Source organism: Theobroma umbraticum, unplaced genomic scaffold, assembly GCF_002168275.2.
Source record: "Theobroma umbraticum cultivar Fairchild unplaced genomic scaffold, ASM216827v3 scaffold_4.1, whole genome shotgun sequence".
NCBI classification, from domain to species: domain Eukaryota; kingdom Viridiplantae; phylum Streptophyta; class Magnoliopsida; order Malvales; family Malvaceae; genus Theobroma; species Theobroma umbraticum.
The window spans coordinates 1,601,441-1,614,532 of NW_018397258.1; the positions used below are offsets into that span (position 1 = coordinate 1,601,441).

A 13,092-nucleotide genomic window follows, 5' to 3' on the forward strand; every position below is an offset into this window, starting at 1 on the left:
ATATACATGATTCAATCTGCCGAGTGATGAAGATGCACTTCCTTTGAAGATTTTGGGATTCTAAAGAAAGAAGTATTAGTATCGAGGTTCACGAAGGTCATTGTTCTGGTCTAATAACCGCGAAATTATTGTATTTTCTGCTGCAGTTCATGCTTGCGATGCCCGTGTTCTCATGAAGTGTGGACTGCCTTTTTTTGTTTTTTATAATTGTTTGTGTAACATATTTTTTTGTATGGGACAGAATATAGAATAAATAAAAAGGAAGTTCGGTTAATGCTTATGTTTCCATAAATTTGTGCAATACTACCCGTAAGAGAATTCATATTGCCACTTTTAATTGGGTTTGCAGCCCCAGTAGAATATACGTTATTATACGTTAGCAAAGAAATTTTTTTTATCTGAAAGACCCCAACAAGATGAAATTTCATCCACAGTGGAGAAGGATGCTCCTGGCTTGGGTTAGCCAAGGTCTACCCGAACCCGGAACATCGTGTGATAAACATGGCTTCAGCCTGCAAAACTCCCAAATTCTAGGCTCACTCTTTGAATGTTGTCATCTAAACTCAGGCTGTGCCCTAAGAGGACTCCAATTCTAATTGTCACGGCAACCCCAATTGGATTTGCAAACTGGACCGGCAGATAGCGAGAGATATATGGGGTGCCTGGCAGACCTGCCAAGGGCATCACAGATAGGCTCCAAATATTGAATAAGGTTCTCAATCAATCTGTTAGCCTCGAAAAAGGCCGTTCGAGGGTGGGTTGGGAGCCTTTCTTTCACATTACTTATCTCATGGATGCTAAAGGCAGCAAGCCTGATGGAAGTAGTGACCTTTTTTTTTTCTTTTACAGAGCCGAAGAGGATCTTCATTAATCCAGGAGGAAATGATACTATTCACCTGCATTTCATCATACAAAAAATCACCGAGCAGTACTGGAAGGATTACTAGGTCTAGTGGGAGAGCCATACAGATTCAACAAAGAATAAAAGTCTATTAAATACCGTATATGACGAAATTAAGTATAAGGAGTCATATTTATTTGAGCAAGAAGTGGGGATGAAAACATGTACAGTATAATCAGATATCTTACATTAATTGATCTGTTTAAATAAGTTTAGAGTATTTTATAATTGGATTTGGATAAAATTTGGATAATAAAACTATTACTTGTCATAAATTTAAGTAGTAATTATAAGATAATACCCTAATCTAATAATAAATTATAATTTTTAATATTAAAATTTTATTTTTTATATTATTTAACGTAATTTTCATTAACAATATATAAATTAATTTTAAACATATTTCTATTTCAAGTTTGGATTCAAGTTCAATTTTTTTATGAGTATTAACAATAAAATTCTTATATTAAGTATTAATTTTTAATCAAGATCAAATTTGAACATCTCGAAATCTATGAATATCCTGCCCACTATCATCCTTATGCGAAAGCAACAAGTTTGTATGTAATAAGCATGTCAAATTCATGATACAAAAAGACAGCTACCCTTAAGAATTTGCCAAAAGACATGGATTAGAAATGTTGTGCGCATTGGTTATTCATAATTCTTCCCTCGGCTGTTGGGCCCTTCATTTGTCCGAACATGCCACCATCGTGATTTGCGTCCTGCTGACTATTGCCAAATTTGAAGTGAAAAAGAAAGAACATAAAACTAGATATAGTCTATAATTGACAAAACCCTTTTGCCTTGTGGGATACTAGTGCTTTAATGATGGAAAAGTGTACAAATATTTCAATGTCGCTTAGTTCTTGTAAGAACTGAAAGGTTTTCAAGTTGGGTTTATTTTTCTACTTTTGACAACTCCACAATTATGGAACCTAATAAGTTTCTACAGTAATCTAGAAACCATACTAGTTTATAATTGACTTATAGGCTGAAAGTTCAAATAGAATAGATTATATAAGGGATTTTGTCAAGAAACAAGCAATTTACTGACGCAAAAATGGAAGTCAATCCATGGCGTTAACCAAGTCTAGATTTCTCCACCAGAGCGAAGAAAATTCCTCAAGAACATGGTTGGCAATTGGGCGTGAAGTGCCTTAAGGTGAAAAATTGAATACCAACACCTAGCCGCCTAGCTAGGATTCCACAAAGAAAACATAGGCTTATTAATATTAATTACTTTTGCCGCCAATCGTCATTGCATACGCATCAAATAAGCTTCCACGAAGGAAACGTGGCAGTTTGTTTCTGACACAGCAACCAGTCAAAACGAACAGCGATACAGGTAAAGAAAAGCACGGCGGTGACTCCCAAAAAGCTGGGTGGACAAGGGATAAAATCTTAACGCCAAACGTCCACGTTGGATTGGAAATTTATACTCACCACCAGAGTATAAACTTAGCAAGAGGTCGGCAGCAAGCTCACACCTCGAAACAGACGATACTGAGAGAGTTCGAAGGAAGAGAGATATAGAGATCAGATGGGAGGAGATAAAGGAGCTGTCTGCGTCACCGGAGGGACCGGCTTCGTCGGCTCGTGGCTGGTCAAGGTGCTTCTTGAGCAGGGTTACACTGTTCATACCACTATTAGACCTGACCCAGGTAAGATCGGAGTTTGTAAGTTTAATCAAAATTGACAACAATTTACTAATAATTATCAAGAACACATTTGTTTTTGGAAGTGTAGAAATTTTTGGACGGAGTAGTTGAGAATATTAATTAGGACTTCAGGTTGAGAAAATGTTTAACAAGTGAGCAGAGTTAGTTTTGGTATTTGGACGGATTGAAATTATTACCGGACAGAGACAAGTAGCAATCCTTGCTCTTGCTGGTTTAGTAGTTTGTGACTAGCTATTTCAGTTCCTTTTATGTCAGTTGTTGCATTTCAAGCTATTTATAAGAACCAGCAGATCAAAAACAATGGTGGATAGGATTTCCCAATATCTTAAATACGAGACCACAGAGTTCAGTCAAACTTTACTAATCGTGATTGCTGCTGAAATATGACCAGAAAACAAGAGAGACGTTAGCTTCCTCACCAGCCTTCCGGGAGCAGATGAAAGGCTTAATATCTTCAGAGCCGATCTTAGTTGTCCGGAGAGTTTCGGTGCAGCCATTGAGGGATGCAAAGGAGTTCTCCATGTTGCCTCTCCCATGGATTTCCAAAACAATGAACCTGAGGCAGTAGTGACCAAAAGGGCATTCGACGGAGCACTAGGCATCCTGAAGACATGCTTGAGATCAAAAACAGTGAAGAGGGTTGTGTTCACTTCTAGTATTGCCTCAGTGTATTTCAACAACAAGAATGTAGACATGATGGATGAGAGTTTTTGGACTGATGTGGATTACGTTAGAGAACTTCAGTGGTACGTAAGCTCTTATGCGATTACCAAGACTATGACAGAAAAGGCAGTTCTTGAATTTGCAGCAGAACATGGAATGGATCTGGTGACGGTCGTTCCTCCTTTGGTTGTCGGTCCCTTCATCTGTCCAAAGTTAACTGGTTCTGTGCGCGCAGCATTGGCTCCGATTCTAGGTACAACTTAAAATTTTGTTTTTATATTGATTCAACAGAGAATTTTTACTGAAATAGTATGAACTTTTTGTGTCAACTACTAAAACGGTAAGATTGATATCTGTTCAGGGAATAAGGATGATTACAGTCTTCTTCTCAATGTAGCGATGGTGCATATTGATGATTTGGCAAGGGCATTTATCTTCCTGCTCGAGCATCCTGAGGCAAAAGGGAGGTACAATTGTTGCTCGGACACAGTAACTGCTCAAAAGATAGTTGAAATTCTTTCTGCTAATTACCCAGAATACACACTTCCAATAGTAGAGTGAGTAAAGTTTTATTTTTCTTGGGCATTTTCTCAATAATTTGAACCCTTCTTATCTTAATCTTGGGACTGAAGAGAAAAAATTTTAAAGCTTTTTTCTTTTAATTCTTGGCAGATGCCTAGAAGAAATTGAAGGTCCTAAAATGCCTGGTTTGTCATCAAAGAAACTCTTGGATTTGGGTTTCAAATTTAAGTATGGGGTTAAGGATATGTACGATGGAGCTATCAAGTGTTGCAAGGAGAAAGGGTTTCTCTAGTAAGCATAATTACCGCTCTCTAGCATGCCTAGTTTGACGTCATGGTGCTAAAAGGGAACGATGTTAACTGATTGTTTCAATTTGTTACATTGCCAGGAACAAGAACTTGAGGATATACATGATTCAATCTGCCGAGTGATGAAGATGCACTTCCTTTGAAGATTTTCGAATTCTAAAGAAAGAAGTATTAGCATAGAGGTTCATGAAGCCCTTAAATTTTGGTGTAATAAACAGAGAATTAATTTTATTATCTGTCGTATTTCATGCTTCGCTGCTTGTGCTTTCATGAAGTATGACCTGCGTTTTCTGGGATTATTGTTTGTACTTTTCAACTCATGTAGCATATTTCTTTGCATGAGACAGAATAGAATAAATAAGAATGAAGCTCTTTTAATTGTTATTTTAAAATGAAAGAACAAAGTACACTGTCATAGATATCCCCAGAATTAGAAGGTATACTTTCAAAGTTGAAGTTGAAACTGTTTGGAATTAAAATAATAATCCAGAATCATTAGAAGATATAATAATAGAGACAGGACAAAGGGGCGGTGGTTGGAGGGGCACGTAGTGTTATTGTCAACAACCACTAACGAAGAAATAATTGCAGTATGTATCCGCAAAGGAGAGAGAATTATTTTTTAACAAAATTAATAGAGGAATATATTCTCTTGATTGAACTAAAATCCAAGAATATTTTGAATTTAGCTAATTAATATCTGATGCAAATCCGCATTTAGAGAGAGCTAAGAAAGAAGTGAAGTATAGAAAGATGGAAGAAGGAAAAGGAACCGTTTGTGTGACAGGAGGTACCGGATACATAGCTTCATGGCTGATCAAGAAGCTCCTTGAGGAGGGTTACTCTGTCCATACCACCATTAGAGTTGACCCAGGTAAAGGGTAAAAAACACATCCTTTTATTGTCATCTGCAACTCTGTTTTTCTTTGTGGCCTAAAACAGAGTTTTTTTTTTCTTCTCTTTTTGAATCTGTGATATATGACCAGAAAACAAAAAAGACATTAGCTTCCTCACCAGCCTGCCAAGAGCAACCGAAAGGCTCAAAATCTTTGCAGCTGATCTTAGTGATCCGGACAGTTTCGACGCAGCCATTGAAGGATGCCAGGGAGTCCTCCACCTTGCCACTCCAGTCGATTTTGAGAACAAAGAGTCTGAGGAAATGTTAACCAAACGGTCGATCAATGGAGCATTTGGCATCATGAAGGCATGCTTAAAATCAAAAACAGTGAAGAGACTTGTTTACACTTCTAGCTTATCCGCCGTTGTGTTTAACGACAAAGGTGTGGAGATCATGGATGAGAGTTTTTGGACAGATGCGGCTTTCGCTAGAGATAAATTAGATCCGTCCTTAAGTTCCTATGCGATTTCGAAGACTTTGACAGAAAGGGCAGCTCTGGAATTTGGAGCAGAGCATGGATTGGATGTGGTGACAGTGATTCCTCCTTTTGTTGTTGGTCCTTTCATCTGTCCCAAGTTCCCTGGTACAGTGCGCTTATCATTGGCTCCGGTCTTAGGTACAAGTCTATCAATGTTTTCCTTCATATTTTTAATTGCTTCAGGAAATATTCTTGCTTACGGAGACAAAAATTCAACAGATCAGAGAAATCCTTACTAAACTAGTGTTAATTTTTCGTGTCAACTACTAAAACAGTAAGATTGGTATCTGTTCAGGGAGTAGGGATGAGTATAGTCTTCTTCTCAATATAGCTATGGTACATGTTGATGATTTGTCAAGGGCATTTATCTTCCTGCTCGAGCATCCTGAGGCAAAAGGGAGATACAATTGTTCCTCGGACACGGTAACTATTCAAAAGATAGTTGAAATTCTTTCTGCTAATTACCCAGAATTCACACTTCCAACAGCAGAGTGAGTAAAAGCTTTTTTCTTTTTGTCCCCAGCAGTTTCTCTATAATTTAGAACTCATGTTATCGGACTACCTTTTTTTATTTTATTTTTAATTCTTGGCAGTTCCCTAGCAGAAATTGAAGGTACTAAAATGCCTAGTTTGTCATCAAAGAAACTCCTGGATTCGGGTTTCAAATTTAACTATGGGGTTGTGGATATGTTTGATGGAGCTATCAAGTGCTGCAAGGAAAAAGGCTTTCTCTAGTAAGCATAATTACAGCACCCTGTCATGGCTAGTTTGACATCATAGTTATGAAATCTACAGTAACGATTTTAACTGATTAGTTGTTTCCAATTTGTTAGATTGCGAGGACCAAGTGCCTCAGGATATGTATTATTCAATCAGTTGAGGGATGAAGATGCACTTCATGTGAAGATTTTAGGATTCTAAAGAAGGAAGTATTAGTGGCAAGGTTCATAAGCTCTTTATTTTGGTCAAAAAACTGTAAAATTAATGTATTTTCTGCTGTATTTCATGTCTTGATGATTGTGAATAACTGTATGCAGCCAAGCTTTCCTATCAACGTTCAGAAAAAGAACAAGAAAAAGTAGTTGTTTCTTACTCAATGGGAAATAAAGAAAGCTATGAACTTTTCTCAGTGATTTGCACTTGTGTCATCTTAATCTTGAGATCAAAAGCAAAACTGTTTATGTTGTTTTATTCTTGGTAGTTACTTAGAAGAAATTAAAGATAGAAAAACAGCCTGGTTTGTCATCAAAGAAACTCTTGGATGCGGACTTTGAGCAAATTTTTAATGAAGGGTGCTGCAAAGGAAAAAGGCCTTCTCTAGTATTGTAGATAGTTTGGCATCAGGTTACAAAATCTATAGGAATTCACGATATTGCTGAATTTGTTCCTCGGTGAGATCTAAATCTCGGAATTGAAGCAATTGTTGGGCAATATGAAGGCGAGATTGATATTGGAAACAATCATACTTCCAGTATTTGACATAATTTCTTGTTTTTATTATACTAATTCTTGAAATGTGAAGAATTCTGCTCATGGGCTTGAGGAATATTAATCAAACCAAGTTTAGGTTCATGTCATCTAAATCCAGATATGATCGGCTCTAAGTTTTCTTGGTTTTAACCGTAAAAGGATAGTAGCGTCATGGATATTAGAAATTCTGCCCTTCGAACGAAATGGATTTGGAGGTTGGGACAAGAAAAGGAAAGTCTATTGTGAAAGGTTTTGGTGGAAAAAGAAAATGGTGATCACTTGAGCTTGATTCCGAGAGTGGAGAGTAGCCGCAACGCTTCCACGCTATGGAAGAATATTATTTCACCCCTTTCCCCGACTAATGATTTTTTTCCACAGGTTAAATCTTATATGGGGATGGTCATTGGAAATGGAAGTAATGTGTTGTTTTGAAGTGATGAGTGGGTGGAGGGTGGTGTCTTGAAAAATATATTTTCTAGAATTTATGCTCTAGTGGAAAATAAAGAAGGGAGAGTGGCTGAATTTGGTGAATGGGCTGGTAACGAGTGGAGATGGGATATCTAGCTAAGACGACAACCTTTTGGTTGGGAAGAAGAGCAATGGACAGAATTCAAAAACACAATTGAAAGCTTCAATCTTAATCAACAGATAAGTGATGAAATTGTCTGGAAGGGTAACAGCAATGGGAAGTTCACAATTCGATCCTTTTGTGAGCAGGCCATGGACAAAAAAGACAAGCAAGAAGGAATTTGGAGTCTGGTCTGGGTCAATATTGCGCCACAAAGAGTGGAGGCCTTCATGCGGCAAATGGTTCAAGGTAGGGTGGCTGTGAAAGGAGAGCTACTGAGGAGAGTATTAATTAGTTATGATTCTGCAGTATGTAGCTTGTGCAATGGAAGTGTCGAAACGGTTAATCATCTGTTTGTGACCTCTTTTAAGGTTTGGGAAGTTTGGACAAAATGGTGCAGCTATTGGAACTACGACTGGATCACTCCCAATAACATTAAAGCTGCATTGGAGGCATGGAACAGAGCTGATGTGAGAAATAGTGACATGAGAATTTGGCGGATGGGGTTCTTTGCGATTCCTTGGACTATTTGGTTAAGTAGAAATGAAATCACTTTTAAAGGAAAAAGCTGGGGCCCTGAGCAGATTTTTGACTTGGTGGAACTAAGAGTTGCAAGTTGGGCTGCTGCTAAATGGCCTGATGATCATCCTAGTGTGCTGAGCTTATTCTGTCTAACCCAAGGTGCAGGTCACGAAGAAGGACAGAAGGAAACCAAAAGTAAGCATTGAATGGTAGAAACCAGAAGAGGGATGGATGGAATTCAATGTTGACGGGGCTGCCAGAGGGTCACCGGGGGAAGCAGGCATTGGGGGTGTCCTTCGGAACTGCCAAGGTGAGACCAAAATTATTTTCTCTAAATCGACGGGGGTAAGTGATGCGAATACAGCAGAATATCTTGCCATCAGAGAAGCGTTCCTGATTTTTGCAGCCACTGAATGGAGGAAACATATATTCTTGGTGGTTGAAAGTGACTCAGTGAATGCGGTTAACTGGGCAAACCAGCCTCAAACGGCTCCATGGAAATTGAGAAGATGGGTTCCACAGATAGAGAAGCTAAAGACAGAGGTTAGCAAATGAGAAATTATTCACATACAATGAGAAGGCAACTAAGTTGCTGACGGGTTGGCAAAAGAAGGGGTCAATAGCAAGCGGGACCTTTTGCAGATTTTAGGAATCGGTGAGGAAAACTCTAGCTAGTGAAGCATCCAATGTCTTGCGATCTGTGACCAGGTGGTTGAAGCTTCTACTCTTTTTTGAGGTTCTTTTGTGCTTTTGGGTTGTCTGTAAAAAGTTTTGTGGTTGTCGAGGGTAGGAGGGGCCTCTCCTATTGTGTTATGCTACCATGAATTATTGTGTTTTGTTTAGACAAGAATGTGCAGGTCTCTGCTTTATGAGAGTGTATTGTTATCTAATTTTTACATAGTAGATTTTTGTAAGTAGTTGTACGGAAGATTTGGAGATTATATCTGTTTTTTGTGTCCAGTTATGGTCCACAAATTATTGGATCTTTTTATGATATTCTTTTGAAGAGGATTTTTCCATCCTCATTAGCTATGAAACTTTAATCTTTCAAAAAAGCAAAAAGGATAATTGCGTAATCACATACGCATGGACAAAATTGTACATTACACCAAAGTCGCAGACTTGCTGTCAGCGTAAAGATGACACCACCCCGCAAAGGGATATCGCAATCCTTCATTTTAAGCTAACCCCACCCAGCAAAGTGCAGGTGGACAATGACGGACTACCTGGACCACTTGAGGAGGAAGGAAATCATGATGTGAATTTCACCTATATTTTTTAATGGAAGCATGGTTGCCATTTCACAATTGATATATGGCCTAAATCTTCTGAGAGAGCACTTTGAAAGGAGATAAGTCAAGGGTAATGGAAGGAGATAAAGGAACCGTGTGTGTGACTGGAGGTACTGGATATATAGCTTCATGGCTGATCAAGAGGCTTCTTGAAGAGGGTTACTCTGTGCACGCCACTGTTAGAGCTGATTCAGGTAAGGAGTAAAGTTAATAAGATTAGAACACCATTTAATTTTTAATAACAAAGAGGAACTATTTTCTCTTGAGGCCTATAAATTTAAGGACAGATTAATTTATATATCAAATTCAGGGTGAGAGAATTAGTATTGAACAAATAAACAAGATTTATGCTGGATTAATGAAGCTTTTCTGCAGAGAACTATTTAATTGTGTTATCGTTTCCATTTTTTTTTCTTAATATTCCTGAAGGGTGGTGCTGTTCCTAGGTGTATCAAGCTGTTTTCACAAACCACATGGTTGAATCTTTTTTTTCTTTTTTGAAAGATTGAAGTTTCATTGCAAAGAAGGATGGAAAATTCCCCTTCAAAAGAAATCAGTAAAGAACCAGTGATTTGTGGGTTATTCCTGGGCACAAAAAGCAGATATATTCTTCAAATCTTACTCACAGCTACCTATAAAAACCTGCTATATAAAATCGAACAATTATACACCTCGTATGACTGATACATGCACAATCCTACCTATACAGAACACATCAAGTCATAGCAGCAGAACAAAATAGAATCAAACCCTTCCTACCCTTAAACAACCACAAAAACTTTAACAGACAATCAAGTAGCACAAAAATCATCAATTCAAGAACAGAACCTCAGCCACGCAGTCAAAGATCGCAAGGCATTCGATATTTCACTAGCTAGAAGTTTCCTCACCAGTTCCATATATCCGCAGAAGATCCTGCTGCCTATTAACCCCTTCTTTGGCCAACTTATCAGCAACTTGATTGCCTTCTCTTCGTATGTGAATAATTTCCCATCTGCTAACCTCTTTCTTTAGTTTCTCTATCTGCAACACCCATCTTCTCAATTTCCATGGAGTTTGAGGCTGGTTTGTCCAGCTTGCCGCATTCACTGAGTCAATTTCAAGCACCAAGGATATATGATTCTTCCACTCGGGGGCTGCAAATATCAGGGACGCTTCTCTAATGGCAAGAAATTTTGCTGTATTTGCATCACTGACCTCAATCGATTTAGAGAAAACAACTTCGGTCTCACCTTGGCTGTTTCGAAGACCCCCAATACCTGTTTCCCCCGGTGACCCTCTTGACAGCCCCATCAATATTGAACTTCATTCATCCCTCTTCTGGTTTCTTCCATTCAATACCGACCCTTAGTTTCGTTCCATCCTTCTTTGTAACCGGCACATTGGGTTGACAGAATAGGCTCAGCACACTAGGATGTTCATCAGGCTATTTAGCAGCAGCCCAGCTTACATAGTTGAATCTTTTAATATGTGACTTATGACCAGAAAGCAGAAGAGACATCAGTTTCCTCACCAGTCTGCCAGGAGCAGCCGAAAAGCTCAAAATCTTCAGTGCAGATCTTAATGATCCGGACAGTTTCGATGCAGCCATTGAAGGATGCAAGGGAGTCCTCCATGTTGCCACTCCTGTCGATTTCGAGAACAAAGAACCTGAGGAAGTAATAACCGAAAGGGCAATCAGTGGAGCGCTAGGCATCGTGAAGGCATGCTTAAAATCAACAACTGTGAAGAGAGTTGTTTATACTTCTAGTGCATCCGCAGTTGTGTTCAACAACAAGGATCTGGACATGGTGGATGAGAGTTTTTGGACCGATGTGGATTTTGTTAGAGAAAAAGTGGACCCGCACGCACGTTCTTACGTGATTTCCAAGACTTTGACAGAAAGGGCGGCTCTTGAATTTGCAGCAGAACATGGACTGGATCTCGTGACAGTGATTCCTACTTTTGTTGTTGGTCCTTTCATCTGCCCCAAGTTCCCTGGCTCAGTGCGCACGACATTGGCCCTGCTCTTAGGTACAAGCTAATTTTGCCATGAATAGTTCCCACTTTAATTGCTTCAGGCAAAACTCTTTTCTTCAGTTGGTTTGGTTTTCAATTACCTTATGTGGACAAGTTTTATTGCTCTGTTTCGGCCTAAACAGGCATCCAATTGGGCTTTAGAAAACTGTTTCTACTGAATTTCAATAGGGAATATTCACCAAGGTCAGTGAAACTAAATATTTATATAGGGAACCAGCATGAATATGCTACAATTCTGAATACATCAATGGTGCATGTTGATGATGTGGCATGGGCACATATTTTCCTGCTTGAGTATCCTGATGCAAAAGGGAGATACAATTGTTCTTCGGACAGAATCAGTCTTCAGAAGATGGCTGAAATTCTTTCTGCCAAGTATCCAGAGTTCCCAATTCCAACAGCAGAGTGAGTGAAGTATTTCTCAAATAATTCAAAGTTATGTTAGAATAATCTTGGACTACCAGCGGAGTTTCCTCAATTCCCTCTTTTCTTGGCAGTTCCTTAGCAGAAATCCAAGGTATGAAAGAACCTGGTTTGTCATCAAAGAAACTCTTGGATACAGGATTCAAATTTCAATATGGGGTTGAAGAAATGCTTGATGGAGCTATTAAGTGTTGCAAGGAAAAAGGCTATCTCTAGTAAGTATAATCTACCATCACTAACAGTATATTATGGTGAAAATGTCCGGAAACAATGTCAACCAATCGGTTTCAATTCATGCTGCAAAATGCAGGGAGAACGGGCCTGAAGATGTGGTTGAATCCAGAGTGTCAAAGAGAAGAGGCTCAAGGAAGCTTGTGATAACGTAAATCTAAATAAGCTTGAAAAGCCACAAATCCAATGTAGTTTGAGTTGTCTTCTATGTTTCCAAACTTGTTCTTGTGAAGTGTGAGCTGCATTTATAGTTTAGCTTATATTTCCATTTTATCTTATATTTAGAATGACTGCGGTCCATTTTATTGATTAAGATGAGTTCAAAATTTTAAGGTATAATATTTAAAGAAATTCTTAAATTATTTAAAAAATTTTAAATAATTTTTTTATTCTATTACCTTCAATTAAATTTTTCGATTTTTATAACAAATAAGTTAAAATGTAATTTCTCATTCAATAGTTTTTATAAACATTAATATTAACTTTTGATTTGCATTCTTCTTCTCTATATTTTCTTTAGGTGAGTAAATGGTCCATTAAGTTAATTTGAATAAAAAGTTTTAATAATTGAATATTACTTAAAAATTAATCAAATTGATAAAAATCAATAATGAGTCGATTAATTGATTAATAGAATTATATTAATTTATTTAATCGATGAACGAATTAATTAATCAAAATTTTTGGTGTTACGAGTCTTGATTCATTCAAGACTAATTTTTTAATTTCATTTTTCCATGATAGTTAGAAAATAAATAAAATTAAATTATGATATCTTAATAATATCATGAGTTTAATAATATTAAAATGTTCTAATAAACATGGTTAAAAACATTAAAACAGAAGAAATGACTCAAATATGAACAATACTTATGTACTTATAAATCTAAATTGATTAATTTGGTTAATCAAAAAAAATTGCACAATAAAAATCGATGGAATGAATCGATTTAATCACGTTCACTTTCGAATTAATCCACAAAGTAAAATAATCAAATCGTTTTAACTACATATATTTTATTAATTTAATGACTTAAGCTTGAATTGAAAATTTTCCAAACTTTAAGGTTCGATTTGTAATATTACATAAGCTTTCAAACGAATGACCGTTAGGA

The 13,092-nt window shown here is 37.5% G+C and overlaps 4 protein-coding genes across 8 annotated transcripts; all 4 read left to right on the forward strand.

The window, feature by feature from the left end:
* The first annotated feature begins 2,281 nt into the window (after positions 1–2,281).
* LOC110413263 (vestitone reductase-like) lies at positions 2,282–4,458 on the forward strand. 2 transcript variants are annotated; one of them, XM_089783146.1, is made up of 5 exons: positions 2,284–2,565; positions 2,975–3,499; positions 3,608–3,803; positions 3,919–4,059; positions 4,157–4,458. In XM_089783146.1, coding segments are annotated over exons 1-5 (984 nt in total). In that variant the 5' UTR covers positions 2,284–2,444; the 3' UTR covers positions 4,158–4,458. The 2 variants fall into 2 exon arrangements, with proteins under 2 accessions (XP_021279705.2, XP_089639272.1); XM_021424030.2 differs by lacking the exon at positions 4,157–4,458 and having other exon boundaries at positions 2,282–2,565; positions 3,919–4,060.
* A 209-nt stretch (positions 4,459–4,667) lies between these two features.
* Positions 4,668–6,581, forward strand: LOC110413264 (vestitone reductase-like). 3 transcript variants are annotated; one of them, XM_021424031.2, is made up of 5 exons: positions 4,668–4,950; positions 5,063–5,590; positions 5,748–5,943; positions 6,046–6,186; positions 6,268–6,581. In XM_021424031.2, the coding sequence occupies exons 1-5, from the start codon at positions 4,830–4,832 to the stop codon at positions 6,371–6,373; spliced, it is 1,092 nt and encodes a 363-aa protein (XP_021279706.2). In that variant the 5' UTR covers positions 4,668–4,829; the 3' UTR covers positions 6,374–6,581. The 3 variants fall into 3 exon arrangements, with proteins under 3 accessions (XP_021279706.2, XP_089639271.1, XP_089639270.1); XM_089783144.1 differs by having other exon boundaries at positions 4,676–4,950; positions 6,286–6,581; XM_089783145.1 differs by lacking the exon at positions 6,268–6,581 and having other exon boundaries at positions 4,672–4,950; positions 6,046–6,187.
* Positions 6,582–7,642: 1,061 nt separating this feature from the next.
* LOC149527345 (uncharacterized) lies at positions 7,643–8,218 on the forward strand. Its single transcript, XM_089783036.1, has one exon. It carries the CDS (start codon positions 7,643–7,645, stop codon positions 8,216–8,218), a length of 576 nt encoding a protein of 191 aa, XP_089639162.1.
* Positions 8,219–9,258: 1,040 nt separating this feature from the next.
* LOC149527346 (vestitone reductase-like) lies at positions 9,259–12,290 on the forward strand. 2 transcript variants are annotated; one of them, XM_089783103.1, is made up of 5 exons: positions 9,263–9,498; positions 10,790–11,317; positions 11,533–11,728; positions 11,821–11,961; positions 12,057–12,290. In XM_089783103.1, coding segments are annotated over exons 1-5 (987 nt in total). In that variant the 5' UTR covers positions 9,263–9,377; the 3' UTR covers positions 12,058–12,290. The 2 variants fall into 2 exon arrangements, with proteins under 2 accessions (XP_089639230.1, XP_089639229.1); XM_089783104.1 differs by lacking the exon at positions 12,057–12,290 and having other exon boundaries at positions 9,259–9,498; positions 11,821–11,962.
* Positions 12,291–13,092: the final 802 nt, after the last annotated feature.